This window comes from Danio rerio, chromosome 20, assembly GCF_049306965.1.
Source record: "Danio rerio strain Tuebingen ecotype United States chromosome 20, GRCz12tu, whole genome shotgun sequence".
NCBI lineage: Eukaryota > Metazoa > Chordata > Actinopteri > Cypriniformes > Danionidae > Danio > Danio rerio.
This window is the reverse complement of record NC_133195.1, coordinates 40625356-40647517: the sequence shown is the minus strand read 5'-3', so window position 1 is coordinate 40647517 and position 22162 is coordinate 40625356. Positions and strand designations below refer to the sequence as shown.

Sequence of the window (22162 nt, the reverse complement as noted above, 5' to 3'; positions counted from 1 at the left end):
TTTGGTCCATTTCCAACACAACCTAGCATCAACCAAATATCAAAGTCATTTGAGATCGTTATTAGACATCAAAATAAAATAGTCCTTAGACGTTGGATAGTCATTGAATTTTGGTCACCTAACATCACAACCTTAATCTAACCAAATATTAATGTCTTATGATGTTATGTGCCTAGGATTGGGTATCGTTTGAGGTTATTTTGATACTGGTGCTAAATCAATACTTTTAAAACGGTACTGGTCAGGGGCGTTGCTAGGGTCGAAAGGGATAAGGGGCTTAGCAAGCTTTGTGACTTGTAACACCAAAAGGGAAAAAAAATTGATAAATTACCCACTTCTTATTTACTATTCTGTTATGAACCATATCATGCCCCTTGAGCCTCCTATCTCCTCTCCTGATTTGTAGTTTCTGTTTGTTTTTTTGAAAATAAAAATTTCTGCATGTCTTCAAATCTGAAAATATGATTTATTTTATAGACCAAGTTGTTATCCAATGTGATACAAAGCTACACACATGTTTATTTGGACAGAGTGATTTACTGAGGTGTAGTATTGTCAAGATACTGGAATTACTAAATTCAATACCTCGCAAAATATTGATATTCAATGGGCTTTTTTTGAAACAATTGTATCAAAATTAGTACAAAAAAAAATAAAGATTTAAATGCTAGAAATGTGTTTACTTCAAATTTCTTTAGAGGGAGATTTTTAGTTTTCCTCAAAATAGGTTGATGTGGGCATTGTAGCACTATGAATGCATGTAATGCTTGTTTCATTCACACTTGAGCACAAATTCCATATATGCCTCACAAAAGTTGTAGAATATTCCAGGAAAACCCTAATATTATGGATGAAGGAATCCAGCTATTGCTAGAGTTGAATGAAAATAAGATCTGAATAAACATAAAAAAGGCTTAAACTGATCATTTACACGACTGTGACAATAAATGTAGATGAAGTCAGAATTATTAGCCCCCCTTTTAATTTTTTTTCCTATTTTAAATATTTTCAAAATGATGTTTAACAGAGCAAGGAAATTTTCACAGTATGTCTGATAATACTTTTTCTTCTGGAGAAAGTCTTATTTGTTTTATTTAGGCTAGAATAAAAGCAGTTTTACATTTTTTAAAAACCATTTAAGGGTCAAAATAATTAGCCCTTTTAAGCTATATTTTTTCCGATAGTCAGCATAAAAAACTATCGTTATACAATGACTTGCCAAATTACCCTAACCTGCCTTTAAATGTCACTTTAAGCTGTATAGAAGTTTCTTTAAAAATGTCTAGTCAAGTATTACTAACTGTCATCATGGCAAAGAGAAAATAAATCAGTTATTAGAGATGAGCTATTAAAACTATTATGTTTAGAAATGTGTTAAAAAAATAAACAGGGGGCCCCGGGGGCATTAGGTATTTTCATGAGAAAGTCGATTTATAATCCGCTGCTAACTGACATAGCATGTTACTGTAGAATATAGCCATAAAATAATATGCTAGATACATGAACTCACTGTGATTTAACTATTACAGAAACAGATGTGACTGGCTATATCATATTTCTGCTGTAAAAACAAATATTAAGCTTCATCTGTAACTTAGCTAGAACTATTCAGTTTTGTGAAACAGTTGTATTATTACCCCATCAGCTTCAGCTGCTCAAAATAATGAATGATGTGCAGTGGCGGAATATTGTTAAACCATGTGACAACAGAGCCACTCCTACCTGCCGGTAGAAACAGGTACTGCTGAGTAGATTACTTTTTGAATACCCGACACAAACGCTGCTTTAGGTAGAATACACGTGATATACACGTGTTAATTGTCAGAACTTTGATAACAAAATAAATGTTATACAACCTATTTTTATTTAAGTGCAACATATTCCAAAAGATCAGGGGCTTTTGACAATACATCAGGGGCTTAAGCCCCCAAAGCCCCCCCCCCCGCAACGGCCCTGGTACTGGTGCCAAAACGGTGGCTGAACCGCTACTTTTTAGCCACAAAATTATTTGACAAAAAATATATATTTTAATCATTATAATTGAACAATAAATATATTTTTATAATAAGTTTAAAGTAAACATCAATTCATATTTTATATATTTGAATTGTATTAATATATTTCTTTTGAACATTTGTTTGTTAGCTAGAATGCAAGGTTTGCATTTACATTTTTAGACATTAAAAACTGCTCGTTTCGCTGTTTGATATTGCAAACTGATATTTTCTATATAGTCATGCAAACATTTGTTTGTAGAGCAAATAGTTTGACCGTTTTCTGCCGTTTATTATTCCTAGTCATTTCTCCCATAGGCCACTGAATTGGAAGATCTAAAACAATCGCGAAAAAGGCGCACTTCCGCATTTTAGAATAAGGTCAATATGTGCCTTCTAGGCAGTAACTAGATGCACTACAGAATGTTACGTTTACACAAATCACATGTATATGCATCAGCTTAATCAAATCAATTCAAAACATTTCAATTCAATTCACCTTTATTTCTATAGCGCTTTTACAATGTAGATTGTGTCAAAGTAGCTTCATATAAAAGATCATAGTAAATTGAAACAGTGTAGTTCAGATTTAAAGTTTAAGTTCAGTTCAGTGTAGCTCAGTTCAGTGTGGTTTAATAATCACTACTGAGAGTCCAAACACTAAAGAGCAAATCCATCGATGGGCAGCTCCTACAGATCCCAAACCATACAATCTAATGACGAGGAAAAAAATTTCACCAATTGGCGAAAGTGAAGAAAAAAACCTTGAGAGAACCAGACTCAGATGGGTACGACCATTTCTCCAAAAAAATTTCACCAATTGGCGAAAGTGAAGAAAAAAACCTCGAGAGAACCAGACTCAGATGGGTACGACCATTTCTCCAATGGCGAAACGTCTTGTGCAGAGCTGCAGTCTAAGCACCGGAGGCTGGAAGCTGGGCCTCAGCGAAGACTCGTCTGTCCCTGTATGTCTCAAGTATGATCTTTCCACCACTGGTTGTTGGTCATAGGATGATGTCAGCCCAATTGAGTAGTTTTACTTGGACAAAGCAATAATAAGACCTGTTTGAAATTATTGAAAACCTACAACACAATATTTCAATGAATTTAAGACTTTAAGGCCTAACATTTAGTTTTTGAAATGTAAGACTTTTCAAGACCCTGCAGTAACCCTGAATATATTGACCTCCACAATATTTTTTCATACAATACTACACTCAATTGTTTAGTTATAAACATTCTTCTTAATCCTACACTTGAGTGAGTATACATTTTTGTACTTTATTTTAATTTTTGAGCAGTTTTCATAATCTGAAAAGTTAATAAGCAGCAAATCTACACATTTGAATGGTTTCTGAAGCATCATGAGACACTAAAGACTGGATTATAATGATCCTGAAAATTCTCAGCCATTACCTTTAGAAAAAAAAACATTTTGTACAATACGAATGTATTAAAATGTATACAGACATTTGAAAATGGATTCTATATAATAAATAAAGTGTTTTTGAGCATAAGAATCTTTCAAAAGCACTAATAAATATTAAAGGCATAGTTAACTCAAAACTGAAAATCGTTTACTAACTCTCAACTTGTTCCAAAAACTGTTTGACTTTCTTCTGTTGAACACAAAGATATTTTCAAGAAAGCTGGAATCCTGTAACTATTGATTTGCATAATATTTTTTTTTTCTTACTATAGGATGGTTACAGGTTTTCAGCTTTCCTAAAAATATCTTCTTTTGCACTCAACAGAGAAAAGAAAATCAGGTGTAGAATCACTTAAAGAATCAGTGAGTAAATTTCCAAGTATATTCTTTTAAAAAGTATTATATATTATATTATATATATTATATATTTATATGAGTGATTATTTAAAAATCTGATTAACAAAATATAATAAAAATGTTGGTCCACATATAAATAAGACACAGATATCAACAGAAATTCACTACTAGTATTTAAATGATTCCTCATGGGAAGATTCTGGAAAAGTGAAGCACCCATTTCACACATGCATGTCTCTCCATTGCCCACCGGCACATTAAATTATAGGGTGAGCTGAGCTTGGGCTCCTTTATGAATACTTAAGTTCAGGCATTTGCCACTGAGCATTTGTAATAATATAGTGATGGTGCATGAATGCCTTTACCACAATGTAAACTATGCTGGCTCCCAGAACGACACTGAGTGACAGTTTGAGCTGAATCCATAATGTGGAAACGTAGTAATGAACTGGACACAGACGATCACCGCAGCACATGTGAGCCTTAAAAAAAGCATTTCTGGGAAGCTAAAAATCCTATTCGTCTCCAATATTAATATTTAACCAGAATACATTTCAGCCTCATTCAATAGCATTGCTTGCACCTCCATTGCTGTAAAATACACACAGACGGGGAAGAATTAAACCACAGTTCTGTCTCAACTGAGATGCATGATTTCAAGAAAAATTCAACAAGTTATAATAATAGTCATGTTAAGACCTTGGTTGTCATTTGTTTTGGCTGTTGAAGGGGTGAAATGAGGAACAGAAAAGGTGAGTTTGGGCACTCATATCTTTGAATGTTGTCACAATATACTGCTATATTGCCACAGCAGCATTAATTAAATTATAATATTTATGCATGTCAGAGTAAATCCTAAAGCATGGCTCATTGTTTTGGATTTTTACTACTGGTTGAATCAAGTGGGTTGATCATATTGTTACAAACTGTCACTGTTACTTAAAGTAAAAAAAAAAAAAAAAAAAAAAAGGTAAAAACAAACAGAGATTTTTACTTCTGGGGTCTGTTCTTCGTACATGGATTACTCATTTAGCTGGATTTGGATATTGACAATTTGACATGATCCACGATCGTTTCGTTCTTCAAAACTCATCTGAGAGTTGTTGTCATGGCAACAGTTCTGGTAGCTCAAACCTGCATGGGAGCATGTTCATTTAATGTAAACAGGATTAGACTGGGTCAGTTCAAGCTAAGCTAGAACTGATAGTATGTAACAAATGCTAATAACTTCTTACAGTAGTTATATACACTTGGGAAAACTGTATATATATATATATATATATATATATATATATATATATATATATATATATATATATATATATATATATATATATATATATATATATATATATATAGTTAAAAATATATATTAATAAAACTTATCCAATCTGGACTCTGAAATAAAAGTACAAAGGCTGCCGCCTGCTGGTTCAAAGGGAAAATTAATTGATATGATCTTTTTAGATACATACGTGTACATGCACAATATTCGACTTAAAAAAAAGGATTATAATTTCTGTAGTCATGCAATTGTTTTGATCACTAATATGCTAATGATCGACACCTTTACCGATATCAAAATGCTTTTTTGATGCAAAATTAATTTATACAGATATTACTTACGCCGATTAAAATTTGAGTAGGCCTAGGCTGCTATAATAAAGAAAATCTTCTCTAAATAAAGAGAAGTGCTAAATGCTAAACTAAATGCATTGAAATACATGATAAATACTCTTGACACATGAAAGTGTAAAGCCTGCAGCTCACAACAAATGTGGAAAGTTATTGCGTGTCATATTTAACAAACCGATTACTGCTATTTTGATATAATTTTGTTCACATGGATAATTGTATATTAATCAGATGATGTGATTACGCTGCTGTGCCATCAGCCAATCGATGCATTGCTGATCAAGATTTCGAGGATCGATAGCTCTGTCTTTCACAACACATGCTGCGATCTCAGATCAGTTCATCCAGACATTATAATCTGATTCTCGAACAATGTTTTTTCTAATCTTCTATTGTCCAATTTTGGTGAAATTGTGTGAATTGTAGCCCCAGTTTCATGCTCTTAGCTGACATGTGTGGCATCCAGTGTGGTTTTTTGCTGCTGTAGCCTATTCGCCTCAAGGTCGGGCGTGTCGGGTGTTCAGAGATGCTGAACAGAGATCTCTGTTGTAACGAGTGGTTATTTGAGTTAGTGTTGCTTTCCTATCAGCTTGAACCAGACTGGGAATTCTCCTTTGGTCTCCGGCATTAACAAGGCATATGCGCCCACAGAACTGCCGCTTACTGGATATTTTCTACTTTTTGGACCATTCTCCGTAAACCCTAGAGATGGTTGTGTGTGAAAATCCCAGTAGATCAGCAATTTCTGAAACACTCAGACCAGTCCATCTGGTATCAACAACCATGCCACATTTAATGTCACTTAAATCACCTTCCTTCCCTATTCTGATGCTCTGTTTGAACTGCAGCAGATCGTCAGGACCATGTCTACATGCCTAAATGCATTGAGTTGCTGCCATGTGATTGGTTGATTAGAAATTTGCGTTAACGAGCAGTTGGACAGGTGTACCTAATAAAGTGGCTGGTGAGTGTATTTTTAAAAAAATTAAATATAAAGCATTTTCTTAAATATATGGATACATGTGTGTATTTATATATACACATATATTATGCAAGTAAAAAAACTTTTATTTTAGATGCGATGAATTTCTTGCCAGCACTAATAAAAGTACAATGAGACCATATTTATACTTGTTCTGCAAAAAATAAATAAATAAATAAATAAAATAAAAAAATTGCACTCCTCAAAATAAAAAAAAAAAAAGAGACAAATAAATTAAAAAATATATATTTTACTGCTGGTATGATCTGAACAGTTGTGCATATTTTCATCTATCTTGCCAAAATGTTCACTGGCTAAAGTGAAAAACAAATGTACATAAAGGAAAAGACAAAGACAAAAAAAATAAAAGAACATTAAAATACTTCTGACTTGGTTAGGCCACTTTCTCAGATTTTCACTTCAAAATATTCACTGGCCCATGAAAAAAAAAGTTAAAATTTTTGAAAATACATTTTACAATCCTTTCACGATGACTGACATTAAGAAGTTGTCTCTGGCATGAGCATTTGTTTGTTAACCAAGACTCATATGCGAGTTGCACTAAAGCAACATGATCTACCTTGGGAGTTGTTGTAATTGGTAATAGGTTTGTTATTGTTTGGTGTAAGTTGAGAGATTGTCCCGAGGGCATGTCAGTGTATCAGCTTGTTTTCTGGCCTTCTTAATCACTGCACTGCAAGTATTGATCACCATTACCTACTCTGAAAAATGTAGATTAGCTTAGCATGGGTTGAGAAAAAGGATTGCATTCATTAAGTCTTTTAACTGGTTTACAAAACAACAACAACAACAACAAAACAGAGATCAACCCTATGTTTTCAGAAAGATAAAATATTCAAAGATTAAAATGTTACAAAACAACCATAAAAAAAACAAACAATTAAATAAATAAATAAAAAAATATTTCTCATTTAAAAGTTTTTTATAATAGTTATAAAACATTTACAAAAGAATAAGATTCTATGTTATTAAATTAAATGAAAATCAATCACAATCGTTTCCAGTAACTGAAACTTAATTGAAAAAAATTCAATTTATTCATGCCAATGTACAGTAAAATTTTATAGTAAAATACAGTAAATTTTTAATGGTAAAAAAATATATAAAATGCACTATTATAGTATATAAGTGATCAAAATAGTTATTGATAAACCATACTAAAAACACCTCTTTATTGATACATTCTGTGAAAATAAAACAAAATAATTGTTGGACAGATTCTAACCTTTAGTTTACTGGTTGAATGCTTTTTATTTTGGTCTGTGTGCTATCAAGCAATCAGGTTTTTCAGTTTCTGTGACCCTGAGAGAACGACCCCAAACCAAAATCATCTCACCTTCAGGGCCACGTTTCACATCCCCAATTAGTGCCTTTTTGTGGTGCAGACTTTCCCTTCAAACCAATTAGACGATGTCATGGCTGATCTGTTGTCATAAAAAGACCTTGAACGGCTGAGAGAGAACAACTCTCAAAAAAGCAATTTGTCATATGACATTGCACTTCTCATATTTAAATTTTGGGGGGGCATGCGATTCCAAGCCTTATTAATAGCAACTTATATTTATGTGTCATCTTCCCACGTCTGAACGAATTATGACAGACTAGTCTAAACAATATCAAATGATACTCTGTTTTCATTGTATACACATCTGGTTTATCTAGAAAAGCAGCTTTTGTTTTGTCTTAGAATTTGTGACTGGACAAATCATGTCATTTTATGTATTACAATTTTGTATAACCCAATTTGTACTTTTTAGTACAATTCAGCCCAATGAGGGTTAGGGGTGGGGTTTGGGAACACACAGCCTTTTAAAAATCCTACAATTTACTACGAATGAAATATACGAATGTATGCAATTGTCACTTATCTGACAAAATGTAAAATAGTTATGTTGGCCACTTTTCATACAATACATAAAATAGTTACGTTGGCCACTTTTCTGACAATACAGAAAATAGTTACATTGGCCACTTTTCTTACAATACATAAAATAGTTACAATGGCCACTTTTCTTACAATACGTAAAATAGTTACAATGGCCACTTTTCTTACAATACGTAAAATAGTTACGTTGGCCACTTTTCTGACAATACATAAAATAGTTACAATGGCCACTTTTCTTACAATACGTAAAATAGTTACGTTGGCCACTTTTCTGACAATACATAAAATAGTTACAATGGCCACTTTTCTTACAATAAGTAAAATAATTACAATGGCCACTTTTCTTACAATACGTAAAATAGTTACGTTGGCCACTTTTCTGACAATACATAAAATAGTTACAATGGCCACTTTTCTTACAATACGTAAAATAGTTACGTTGGCCACTTTTCTGACAATACGTAAAATAGTTACAATGGCCACTTTTTTGACAATGCGTAAAATAGTTACGTTGGCCACTTTTCTTACAATACGTAAAATAGTTACATTGGCCACTTTTCTTACAATACGTAAAATAGTTACGTTGGCCACTTTTCTGACAATATGTAAAATAGTTACAATGGCCACTTTTCTTACAATATGTAAAATAGTTACGTTGGCCACTTTTCTGACAATACATAAAATAGTTACAATGGCCACTTTTCTTACAATACGTAAAATAGTTACGTTTCGCCACTTTTCTGACAATACATAAAATAGTTACAATTGCCACTTTTCTTACAATACCTAAATTAGTTACAATGGCCACTTTTTTGACAATGCGTAAAATAGTTACAATGGCCACTTTTCTTACAATACGTAAAATAGTTACGTTGGCCACTTTTCTGACAATACATAAAATAGTTACAATGGCCACTTTTCTTACAATACGTAAAATAGTTACGTTGGCCACTTTTCTGACAATACATAAAATAGTTACAATTGCCACTTTTCTTACAATACCTAAATTAGTTACAATGGCCACTTTTTTGACAATGCGTAAAATAGTTACGTTGGCCACTTTTCTTACAATACGTAAAATAGTTACGTTGGCCACTTTTCTTACAATACGTAAAATATTTACGTTGGCCACTTTTCTGACAATATGTAAAATAGTTACAATGGCCACTTTTCTGACAATATGTAAAATAGTTACAATGGCCACTTTTCTGACAATATGTAAAATAGTTACGTTGGCCACTTTTCTTACAATACGTAAAATAGTTTTGTTGGCCACTTATCGCACAATACATAAAATAGGTAAGTTTCATCAGGAGATCGCCTTAGTTTTGTCAGTAAAACACATGCTTTTGAATAGAGCAGAGTTTACATAGTTCACTGATAAGCAACATAAAAATTGGTTTTAAAATCAAATTTAATCTGTCAATAATAACATTAAGATAAACATGTTTTAATAATGACAGATGTTTGCGTAGCTTCTCAATGAAGTACAGCTCTTTGTAGTAAATGCTGTATGTGAAATAACCACATAAAATAACATGGTTTTACTGCAAACTCACCGCATAACTTCAGTTGAGTGTTTGAAATAAATCCTTTTGTGAAATGATTCCAAGGTCATGTGTTTATTAGTCATGCTGAATCAATGAAAGCCGTTAAATCTTATGTTTATTCAACAACCGCTATGTGGATTTCCTGGGCTCCTTTGTGTGCATTTGGAGTTTCTGAGAAGATTTATTACAGACCAAACCAAGCTTCCCTGACAAGATGTGCATGAAAATCTCAGCTTTGCTCAATCTCGTATGAGATTTCGCCCAGGAATTTTTTTTTTATTAAAGGTACATTCCTCTGACTGGTAGTTAAGGCTGTGGACATTCTCTTCCACTATGAAAAGCCAAACCGTGAATCTGCTTCCCATAAAGCCTTCATTCATTTAGAAAAGCCAGTGCAATGTCTGTTTTTTTTCCTTCTCTGGCCTTATGTTCAGAAAATGAGCTCCATCACATTGGAGAAATGAGGTTCTATCCTTTCTATCACGATTGTTTGGCTGGGTTCAATGAGATTGAATTTCTGTGAAGAGGAGTCCTTTCCACACACACACATACACACAATCACACACACAAAGCTTACCTTCTTGGGTATTGTTTAGAAGTGAAGGATCGACCACTGGCATGGTTCGAGGAACAGGCACTGGTTTGACAGGCTGTGCTGCTTCAAAAGATGGGAAAAAATCCATTAGGTCTAACCATAAATGCTCTTCTGCATTTGCACTCATAGCTGACAAAGTGTTAGCAATGCACAAAATTACCATTCCATATATTTTACATCACTGTTACAGATTTAAAGCAAAAATACTCAAGTCTTCAGCATTACATGACTCTTCAGAAAGTATTCCATTATGCTGATGATCAAAATTTTTTGGTGCTGAATCAATATTAATGATTCTAATAATTATCAAAGCTGAAAACTTTTGTGCTTCAGAATTTTGTGGAAACTGTGATGCAGTTTACTTAGGATTCTTTGATGAAAACAAGTTCAAACTAATTGTCTAAATTTAATTATTTCTTTATTTCATTCTTGAACAATTTAACTTTTCTTTGATGAATAAAAGTAAATGAACTTAAAAGTTTGTATGAATGGTCTTAAATCAAAAGTTTCCATAACAGTTTTCAACACTGATAAAACTGTAATGAATAAATGCATTTAAATAATTAATGTTTTTGAGCAGCAGATCTAGGGTTGTGCCGATAGACGATGCCATCGTCCATCACCGATGGCCGACAAACTTCACAATGCTGAGCCGGCATCGCGATCCATCACCCCGCCCCACATTTATATTGATATATAACTTATTATTTGCATGTCATCTTAATAGCAGTACCAGTCTTTTCATGAGCTGTGTTAAATCTGACATATAGCTGCCATTTGCATGGCTGACAGCATCGTGAGGATTAAATAAAGGATTATACAGTACCTCTCGTGCTAAAAATGTGTAGATTCAGTGACAAATGCTGTTACCTGCAAACCTCGTCCCCCAGACTTTACAGTTAACGGCTTAAGTCATTTTCATAGTGGACCTGAAGCCACTGAAAGTCTTTTATCCACTCTTGGAAACGTGTAAATGGTGGATTAACAATTAGCACATGATCACTAATCAGATGTGCCATTATAACTTTAGGTAAATCTGTCAGTGTTATTTTCATTCTCTTATCTTCAGTGCTTCACATTTTCGCGACTGTAGCTCCTGTCATCTGAAGGCAGAAGGCACTAACTGAGTGATTGACAGCTGATATTAACCAATCATTCGCGTTGAGTTCTAGAGCAGTGAGCCAATAAGAAGAGCACAAAGGCAGGGCAAGCATTGCGGGTTTTTTTACTTCAGCAAGTTCACATAACAACTGTTTTAGTCTGTTTGTGAGTGCTGCGTTAGGCGTTTTTAGGTGCAAAGATGCATTCTGCATAAATGTCTCCTAAATCTGCGCATGCGGTGAGGATTTTGCTGTGAAAAAGTATGCACTACAGTAAACTGCAACCAAACTTTTGTACAATTAATTAATTCGTTATGAATTGATTGATATTTAACAACCACTCCTACTCTCCACCTACGACGACGGTGGCATCATCCATCGCAATGTTTCACTTTAGACATTGTACGATGCCAAATTGGTAAACATCACTCAACCCTAAGCAGATCATCACATTAGTATTTCTAAAAGACCACGAGACACTTAAAATAGAAGAAATGATATTGGATATTAAGCTTTAAATCAAAGGAATAAATCAAGTTAAACTAAATTCAATCAAATAACTGTTGTTTTAAAGAAGCATTAAAGTTTCTGTATTTTTGATCAAACAATTCAGTCTTGGTGAGCAGAATAGGGTTTTTAAAATAAAAATAAATAAATACATAAAACCATTTTTTTTAATCCAAAATGTTGATTGGTAGTGTAGACACATAGCTATGTCTTAACATGACTTTTAACTAAAAAAAATTAACAAAAAGGTACATTTTACGTGAAATAAGGTTCATTTTGGTTTAAACCAGAGTCTGACAGAGTCAAACACAGGAGCAGGGAAATGAGAGAATGCTATGCATGATCAAATTAAGTGTTGGCACCTCTAGGGTGCCATGTCGCAGATTAGTCATTTCCGTGTCTGGGAGCTGGAGCACTAATCACAGAGGACAGCAGTTACCAGGGGGAACATGCCCCTCGTGGGTACTCTGAGCCTGACTTTCTGCTCTTTAAAGGAAAACAGGAAACCTGAATGGGAAATATACTAGCAAACACACAACTCTCTGTCAGCCATCTGAAAAGTACTAATTAACTAATGAATGGTAGACGGTGTTGCAGAGATCCATTCTGTCATCATCTACTGCTTAGCTTAAATAAGTAAATATAAAATATAAAATATGAAATATATATATATATATAAAGATATGTTTATTATTGACACACTTCTGATTTAAAGTCTGGGGATTGTAAGATTTTTATTTGTCATTCAAAAGAATATTTATATGAGTATCAGAAGTACGCACAATTGAGCCTGATGTCCATATTTAAATTATTATTATTTTTGAAATTCATCATTTATGTTTATATTTTCGTATGGAGATTATTAATATTTTTACTGTTAGTTTAATCAATTTAGTGCATCCACACAGAAAAAAATAATAATAACAACACAATTTCATGTTTTCAAAGTGGTTATTTTGTATTTATCTATATTGCATTTTGCTAAATATAGATTAACATTTTATTAAATGAGCTCAAAAACACAAAAAAGTGACAAAAAAAAACAAACTTTCTGGTCACACTGCAATCAAGTGTTCATTATAAGTTCATTCATTATCAGTATTTTTGTCTCCTTTTATAGTCCAAATGCCTAAAGATTCTTTAATTGAGATACATTCACTCAGAATCAACATGACAAGCCTTGTTTCTCAAGTATGTATATTTTTGGTCAACTATGTTTAGGAATTTACTTTGAAAAACAAAACCCCTAAGGAAGCTATGTATTTTTGCAGCAAATGACATGTTCAGCTTTATGAATTTAAGACCTTCTGCACAAATTCTGTGCCAATAGTCTAGTGGTTAACTGCGCTAACATATAGCACCATGGTGCTCACGGAGACCAGAGTTCAATTCCCAGCTCGAGGTCCAATGCTAATTCTTCCCCTCTCTCTGCTCCCAATGCTTTTCTGTCTGTCTGTATATATATATATATATATATATATATATATATATATATATATATATATATATATATATATATATATATATATATATATATATATATATATATATATATATATATATATATTTATACTTTTAAGACCTAAAGAGATGCTTAAATTGCACTAAAGAGCTTAGCTAGCTTACCTTCTGGATGGGGTATCTCTGCAGGTGTATTGGCTGGAGCGTGTGACCCAGGAGGTATCTGAATATTGCTGAAATTGGAGGTTGGGGGTTGGTCTGATGGATGGCCACGGAAAGAAGGCTGGGAATGAGGAGGATTGTCAGGAGCTTGTGAGGGACCACCACCCTCAGCACCAAATTCATCATCTAAAGTAAAGAGGGGAAAACATAAGCAAATATGTTCTTACAAACAGTATTATGCATTGTCAACACTACTGTGATGAAAGATTCCAGAAAGTTGTGACATCTATATAAAAAGCCGTAGCTTTGAGAAAACTGATAAAATAAATGCAAAGATGTTCTTCCAAGAATCCTTTTTCCACAGCTAATGGAGCTCTGAACAGTCGGGCGCCAGCACTTATCAGGCTTTTCTGTTTTCTCACATTATCCCATCTAGAGCGGAATGCTCACAGCATTATTTTCTTGCATAATTGTATCATGAATACAAATCGTGGAACAATTGCCAGTCAAATGTTTAAGGCAAGGCAAGGCAAGTTTATTTATATAGCACATTTCATACGCAATTCAAAGTGCTTTACATAAACAACAATAAAAGATACAAGAAAATATAAATAATTAAAAGAATTAAAAACTATTAAAAACAGATTAAAATGTGTTAAAACTAGGTAGCTCCAATCATATTTGCAGCTGATATAAAGTACCAATTCCTTGTCATTGTGATCAGCCGATACCAAGAACCCATTCTGATGTTCAAGCTTGATATAATTTTGCCATTGCATGAGCACACTTTTTGCCTCCATGTATAAAATCTCACCTTTCCTAAGAGGATAAATTAAGGATGTTGCATATATAAAAATGGTCAGAAGAATCTTGACAAAAAATAATAGATACAACAGGAAAAAAATGGTAAGAAAAATGACTGACAATACGATTTGAAAACATTGCTCAAGTGTTGTAGCGCTGTGGATGTATAACCCAGGTTGTAAACTCGTAAACAAACACTTGCAATCAGTTCATAAGGTCGGCCAGATCATCGAGTACTGATCGAATCATGAAATCTAATTATCGGCCAATACCGATCTCCAGCCAATCAATTGGAGCATCTCAGGTTAAAGAGGTTATAAAAAGATAAATAGATAAGATAATATAAGAAAGACATAATAGTGCGATCTGTCGGACATATCCCAGTGTTCCTTTGGAAAAGGCACAGCTAAACAGATGTGTTTTCAGTCTTGATTTTAATGTGCTTATTGTTGGAGCACATCTGATCATTTCTGGAAGCTGATTCATGCAGTGGGGGTGTGGTAGCTGATGGTGGATTCACCATGCTTTAACTGAACTCTTGGAATTTCTCATTTATTTGTTCTTAAAGATCTGAGTAATCTGTTTGGGTTGTATTTAGTAAGTATATGTAATGTATTGAGGTCAATTTTGTGATTTATAGACAAGCAATAAAACTTTAATATCTATTCTGAATGTAACTTGGAGCCAGTGTAAAGACCTGAGGACAGGGGTGATGTGCTCGGATTTTCAAGTTCTGGTCAGAATCCTGGCAGCAGCATTCCGGATAAACTTTCTTACTGTCTTTTTGGGAAGGCCAGTGATGAGTTCATTACAGTAATCCACTCTGCTGGTGATAAAAGCATGGACAAGTTTCTCTAAAGCAGGTCGCACACCAGAAGCGCCGCTCGGTGGCTAATATCTATAAGATATATATATCTATAATATATATAAGATCCTAATATCTGTTCCTAAATGCAATGACTTTAGTTAGGGCTTTGATTAAAGTTGTAAAAAGCTCTGATGAAATGTCTTCGATCTGAATGTATTACTATCCTGTAACCAAGGAAAATCTTGAAAAACAAACCCTAAATAAAATGTTTGAACGTGGAATTCGATCAGCGAATTGGTTATACAAAGTGACATTTAGCTTGATTTGACACATTTTTGTACCTTAAAACATTGGAATAAGTGAATGAGAGCAGTCATTGCGTGGAACCAATTTCAATCAATTGCAAGCTGAACTTTCAGACACCTCAAAATGAGTGAGGAATATAAATAAATACAGTAAGAAAAAAAAGGCAAGACGTTTGAATAAACTATGGATAGATTCTTCCACTGTAACTACAACCCCACATTCATAATGTAATTAAAAACCCCTGGGCTTATTTGATTTTGCAAAAATATTACATTACAGTTAAACAAAGTTTAGAGGTTGGAACCATTACAGCAACATTTAATAAGGTAAAGCTTCAAAATATCATTTCAACTCTTGAAAAAAGTAAATGAAGCATATGCCAAACCCAATTCCAAATTTGGTTGATTTAAACGTGACTTTCTGACGATTTTCCTTTCTCCAGACATGTGTCAGGGGGGTATTTTCATAATCGGCAGTGAAATAAGAAGGTGGGGCAAATCAAACAAACATTACACTCTTATAAAAATATGGACTTCATATGGTTTCTGTGCAGACAGAGGAGCTTGATCGGCCACAGATCCAAAATGAGAGTTTTGTTCCTGAAGTGATGTCGCAGGAAGATGAGGAATAGTGAAAAAGACTATACCCTGTCAGGCTACAACCAGGAAAGTCTATACTCAAGATAGCTTTGTAGCGCTATAGTGAAAAGAGAGGTTGTGATTACACAATGATAGCTCCACAATAAGCCATCCCTTCTGTTCTCAAGAGCTATAATCTACACTGAGGAAGAGCTGAGCTATGCATGAACACGCTGTGGCTCTGGAGAAAGCACCTGAATATATATACGTAATCAAGCTTTCCCCATGAGCAATGATGGAAATAAATACCAGCAATGTATAACACAAACTATACAGCACATAGAAAATGTATGTTCTTTTCTTTTTCCATGGGAGTAATTGACACTGAGAACATGATTGTTGAGCATCGAGGGCCTGGATTTAAAGCCAAACTGCTGTTGACAAGTGAGCAATGGACAGTTAAAAAATAGAGATGCACTCATTTCAGCAATACAGACTAATAATATTGTGTAAAAACTATGCTTTGTACAGCTTTCATTTCATTTAAGCAAGGATTCGATTCAATTGCACAGGGAAAAACTGGACAGCAACAGACATTACGCAACTGGGTGCCTTCACACAGCAGAATTAATGCAAACAGACAGGCTCAAGAAAAGCATATACAATTGATTAAAAACCTCTGAGCTCACAACAGGTCTGTCTTCAAAGGTTTGTCAGTAACTGTTAAAAATAAGTTTTCCAGTTTGCGATTCGGGAGACTTGTGCTTCATGGCTCTAATGCAGATGGTTTTAAATGGATCAAAAACACCTGATAAATATAGGTGGATGACATATCTATTTAAAAAAAATAGATAATTTATTTTGTGATCAGATGTGATTTCCAAGCAGTATCTACACATATATGTATACATGCATGCAAAATCAAAGGCCACTTTATTAGGTACACCTGTCCAACTGTTCGGTAATGCAAATTTTAGTCAGCCAATCCCATGGCAGCAACTCAGTGCATTTAGGCATGTAGACATGGTCAAGATGATATGCTGCAGTTCAAACTGAGCATCAAAATGGGGAAGTAAGGTGATTGAATTGACTTTGAACGTGGTATGGTTGTTGGTGCCAGGCAGGCTGGTCTGAGTATTTCAGAAACTGCTCATCTACTGGGATTTTCACCTACAACCATCTTTAGGGTTTACAGAGAATGGTTCGATAAAGTGAAAATATCAAGTGAGCGGCAGTTCTGTGGGCACAAATGCCTTGATGATGCCCAAGGAAAATGGTCAAACAGGTTCGAGCTGATAGAAAGGCAACAGTAACTTAAACAACCACTCGTTACACCTGAGGTAAGCAGAAGGGCATCTCTGAATGCACAACACGTCCAACCTTGAGGCGGATAGGCTACAGCAGCAAAATATTACACTGGGTGTCAAAATTGGACAATAAAAGTTTGGAAAATTGTTGCCTAGTATTATGAATCTCAATTTCTGCTGCAACATTCAGATGTTAGGTTCAGAATTTGGCATCAACGACATGAAAGCATAGATCCATCTTGCCTTGTATCAAAGGTTTAGGCTAGTGGTGGTGGTTCAACGGTGGGGGGATATTTTCTTGCCACACTTTGGGCCCATTAGTACCAATTGAGCATCATCTCAAGGCACAGCCTACCTGAGTATTGTTGCTGACCATGACCATCCCATGTCCATGTCTCCAATGAGTTCACTGTACTCAAATGGCCTCCACAGTCACCAGACCTAAATCCAATAGAGCACCTTTGGGATGTGTTGAACTAGGAGACTCGCATCATGGATGTGCAGCTAACAAATCTACAGCAACTGTGTAATGCTATTATGTTAATATAGACCAAAATCTCTGGGGAATTTTTCCAGTATTGCCAGTTCTAAAGGCAAAAAGAGGTCCAACTCGGTACTAGTAATGTGTACCTATAAAGGGGCCAATGAGTGGATGTGTATATATAGGGTTTGATATCACATTCCAACTCAAAAATAAATCTCTAAATAAATGTATTGTCATCTGAAATGATTTACTGCAGAAATACTTTCACCTGTAATTGTGTTCAACTTTAAAAAGAATATTTTAGCACCCGTGACATTTGTAAACAAAACCTTGCAAAGAAAAAAAAAAAAGTAAAAAGTTCTTCTACATTAGAAATGTATGTAATAAACAGTCATTATAAGCACTGCAGGCTAAGCCTTACTGCACATTTATAAAATCCTGGTGGTTCTGAGATATAGGACCCATGTTTCTCAGTCAAGTCCAGTTATAAATATAGATCTTGTAAACTTACTTTTAAACTCCCTTAAAATTCTCACTCATTAAAATGCAGCAACGTGCTCTTATTTTTAAGTGGAATGGTGATGGAGAAAGACATACATTAGATCTAGCAAACTATGGATTCATGAAAGTCAACAAGAGGCTTAGAAGCGCTTTCCCAATGTCTCATTATTTATTATCGATCTCTGCTGATGGCTGATTTATAAAAAGTTTTAATGGGTGTGTTTGACTGAACTCTACTGCCGCTGGCCAAAAATTGTGACCTACTTTACACTTAAAAGAAAAAATGTATTCTGCGCTAATTGGAGACAGGGCGGGAATGGATAAATTGTTAACAGATGGAATTGTTTTAAGACACAAGACGAATGATGCAGTCGTGTTTATCTGGAGGGAAATGTCATTTGTGGAATCGTAACATGCAAGCAACATTTGAGGAAACACCGCAAGATTCTGTATTAATAAAAACCAGCGGCAATCAGTTATGGGGGATTTAGTTTGCCAGGGCAAAAAAGGTTCATTATCAGTAATGATTACATTTGCGGCACCGTCCAAATCACGTTTTGGCAATCAGTCATGCTACATGTAGTTAAAATGTTACACATAATCATACTGTACATGGCCATTCATGCTATATTCATCTCAATTTGGGTTATCCTTGGTTATATAATCTACTTAATGCAAAATGAAGCACTACACCTGAATAGTACAGAAGAGTCATTCAAACAATGATTTCAGAATGTTATTCCCTGACTTTTTAAACCTCTCACTTTTTCCAAGTAATACTCGTCCTGACACCAGAGTCCATTTGTGTTTGACCTTAATTTCTCAATAAGCTAAAGCAGAGACCTTTTATTTCCATGGAGTCATGGCATGGGTGCAAAGCCTGCTCCAGGTAACGAACGGCTACTGGTGTAAACATTGCAGATGAGTCTTTGGAATAGTATACTAATTGAGAAAGTTGTTACAGATCAGTTCACTTTCCTTCAAATAAGCCCTTTTCCCATGCCCCGGGGTGTGCTTGCAGTGCACATATTCCCGTAAGTGGGAAAGCCAAACTCATATGGCGAGGAGACAATACCACTAGTATGGTTCTTAAAGGAATATTCCAGATTCAACAATTTAAGTTCAAGCTGCAGGCATGCTGATGATTACCACAAATGTCATTTAGTTTCATCCCTCATTTTTTTTCTAATAAAAAGGAAAAATCCTGAACTAAGAATATTCATTTAAAAAGACCACTCACTTTTTGATGTTTTCCTTTTTTTGTGTGCATTGTATTTGTTTGAGCATGCATAAGATCTGAAAGTTGCAAAAGGCATTCAATCTAACAAACAACAAATTCCATACCTTCCCTACTCACCAGACTGTCTATGTCTGTTTGATTAACATAATGCCACCCAATATTACTTCTTTGCTATCTCTATATCAATAACATTCATTCATACATTCATTCATTTTCTTTTCGACTTAGTCCCTTCATTAATCCCGGCAGAATGAACCACCAACTTATCCAGCACGTTCTACACTGCGGATGCCCTTCCAGCTGCAACCCGTTTCTGGGAAACATCCATACACACTCTCACTACGGACAATTTAACCTATACCCAAATCACATTAACAGCATGTATTTGGACTGTGGAGGAAACCGGATCACCCGGAGGAAACCCACACAAATGCGAGGAGAACATGCAAACTCCACAGGGAAACAACAACTCGCCCAGCCGTGGCACGAACCAGCGACCTTCTTGCTGTGAGACGACAGCACTTTATCAATAACAGAGTATTACAAAACAGTTGTACTTGCAGATACAGATTACCACAGAAATGACAGAACTGTCATTAATGATGATGTCCATATTCAATATGCAATAATCTATTAAAAAAAAAAAAACTAAATAAAATAAAAAAGTTTTAACATTTTATATTAACTCACAAAATAGATACAGGTAACAATTTACAATAGGGCTGTGCGATTTGGGGAAAATATCTAATTGCGATTTTATGATAAATATTGCAATTTACAATTTAATTTTGTAGTCAAGCTTCAGCTCAATAATCTGTAAGCCATGGCAGCAATTCTGCGACAGCTCAAAAAGGACCTGTTTTTGCTTGGTGTCTGTGACTTTAAAACCAAAATATTCCCATATTACAAATGCTGTTTTTCCTTTGATATTAATTCATCTAATAATGCTTCTGATGCATCAGCTGCCATAATCTCATTTGTCAGGGCTCTCCTGTTTGTTTGTTTTTTTCTGATTGGGCAGAATGAAAGAGTGCTCACTCATTTGGCTAGCAAGGCTATCACACACAGCCAGTGTTCTGTTGATTTGTCCTACTTTGTCAGATTGTCCTAACCTACCTCCCATTCAAAAAGTAGGGAGCACATTTTGATGATGCAATATGCTGCCCATCAGATTTTGCTACACGTGTGAAATTTTTTATGTGGATTATTATCACACTAAGCTACCCAATTCCTTACTCTAACCTCAGAACCATTCAAATACAGTGTTGGTAGCATAATCTGACGTGTAGGATAAAATGTCAATACACCAGCAGTCACGCATTTGCTCTGGTTGGGGGAAATTAAATAATGCATATTTATATTGCAGCCTCTTGCGATAAAATAACTTCAAATTGTGATTCGATTTTGATTAAATCACACAGCTCTACTACAATAAGTTTGTATCAGTAGTAACAAGCAATGTGCAATGCATTTATAACAGTATTTATTCAACTACATTAATGTCTGTTAATGAAAATTAAGTAAATAGTTCATGTTAAATCACAGTTCATTATCTAGCGTTAACAAGCATACATTTGGATTTTAATAATGCATAAATGTTAAACCATGATTAATAAATGCTGCACAAGTACTGTTCAATATTTCAAAAATGTGTTAACATTATCTAATGAAACCTTTTTGTAAAGTCTGACCAAGATACTATTAAAAAAAGTTTCCTAGCAATCGCACAGGGCTGACATTTGTTACCCAGATGTTATCTGTTTTTATCAGGGGATATCAAACTGCTGGATGCCATTACTGACTAATCAAAATCAAGTATTCTGGAGAGCTGTATAATAAAGCAGTGTTTCTCAACCACATTCCTGGAAGACCACCACCCTACATGTTTTGGATGCCTCCATTGTCTGTCAAATCCATTACAGGACTTTCAGTCTCTGCTAATTAGCTAATGAAGCCCAGCCTACTAGTACAGGAGCCAAACATCGATCACTATAGACTGACGTTTCTCCAGGGGAAAAGCTCAGATCAGATGTGTGCTTTTACGACAGTTTGGTGGTCAACAAACACACTGGAATCTCAGCGAATACTTGCTTCACAGACATAGGAAATGTATCCAAATAAAGCTTGAAATCTGTACTTTCAAATGAACCAACACACTTGACAAATAAGTTTTTGTTTTGTAATTAATATGAAATGAACGTGAGGTACAGTCTGTCCAGTCAAATGCGTGTCAGATGACAGCAACTACTCAAACAGAGTCACTGTCATTTCTGGAGCAGATTTGCCATCAAGACCAAGTTGTGGATTACTTCTGAAGACCAGCACGATCACATGATCATTATTCAGAGGATGATAATGTGTAGAACAGCCATAAATGAGGTTGGTGTCGTGATCTCGGTCGTTTCGAGTGCACATGCGCATTTAGGTTGGGCAACCTGAAAAAAATGCAGATTTAG

The 22162-nt window shown here is 34.7% G+C and overlaps 1 protein-coding gene across 3 annotated transcripts in view; it reads right to left on the bottom strand.

The window, feature by feature from the left end:
* vta1 (vesicle (multivesicular body) trafficking 1) overlaps positions 1–22162 on the bottom strand; it is a 76117-nt gene that overhangs the window by 4043 nt on the left and 49912 nt on the right. The window contains exons 6-8 of one of the 3 annotated variants that reach the window (XR_012395449.1): positions 13682–13864; positions 9328–10508; positions 7676–8574 (exon numbers count right to left, since the gene is read on the bottom strand). Coding sequence is in view for 2 of the 3 variants with exons in the window: in XM_005160655.4 (XP_005160712.1) it covers positions 10431–10511; positions 13682–13864 (264 nt within the window). In the remaining variant the exon portion in view is untranslated. 3 annotated transcript variants of the gene reach the window in all.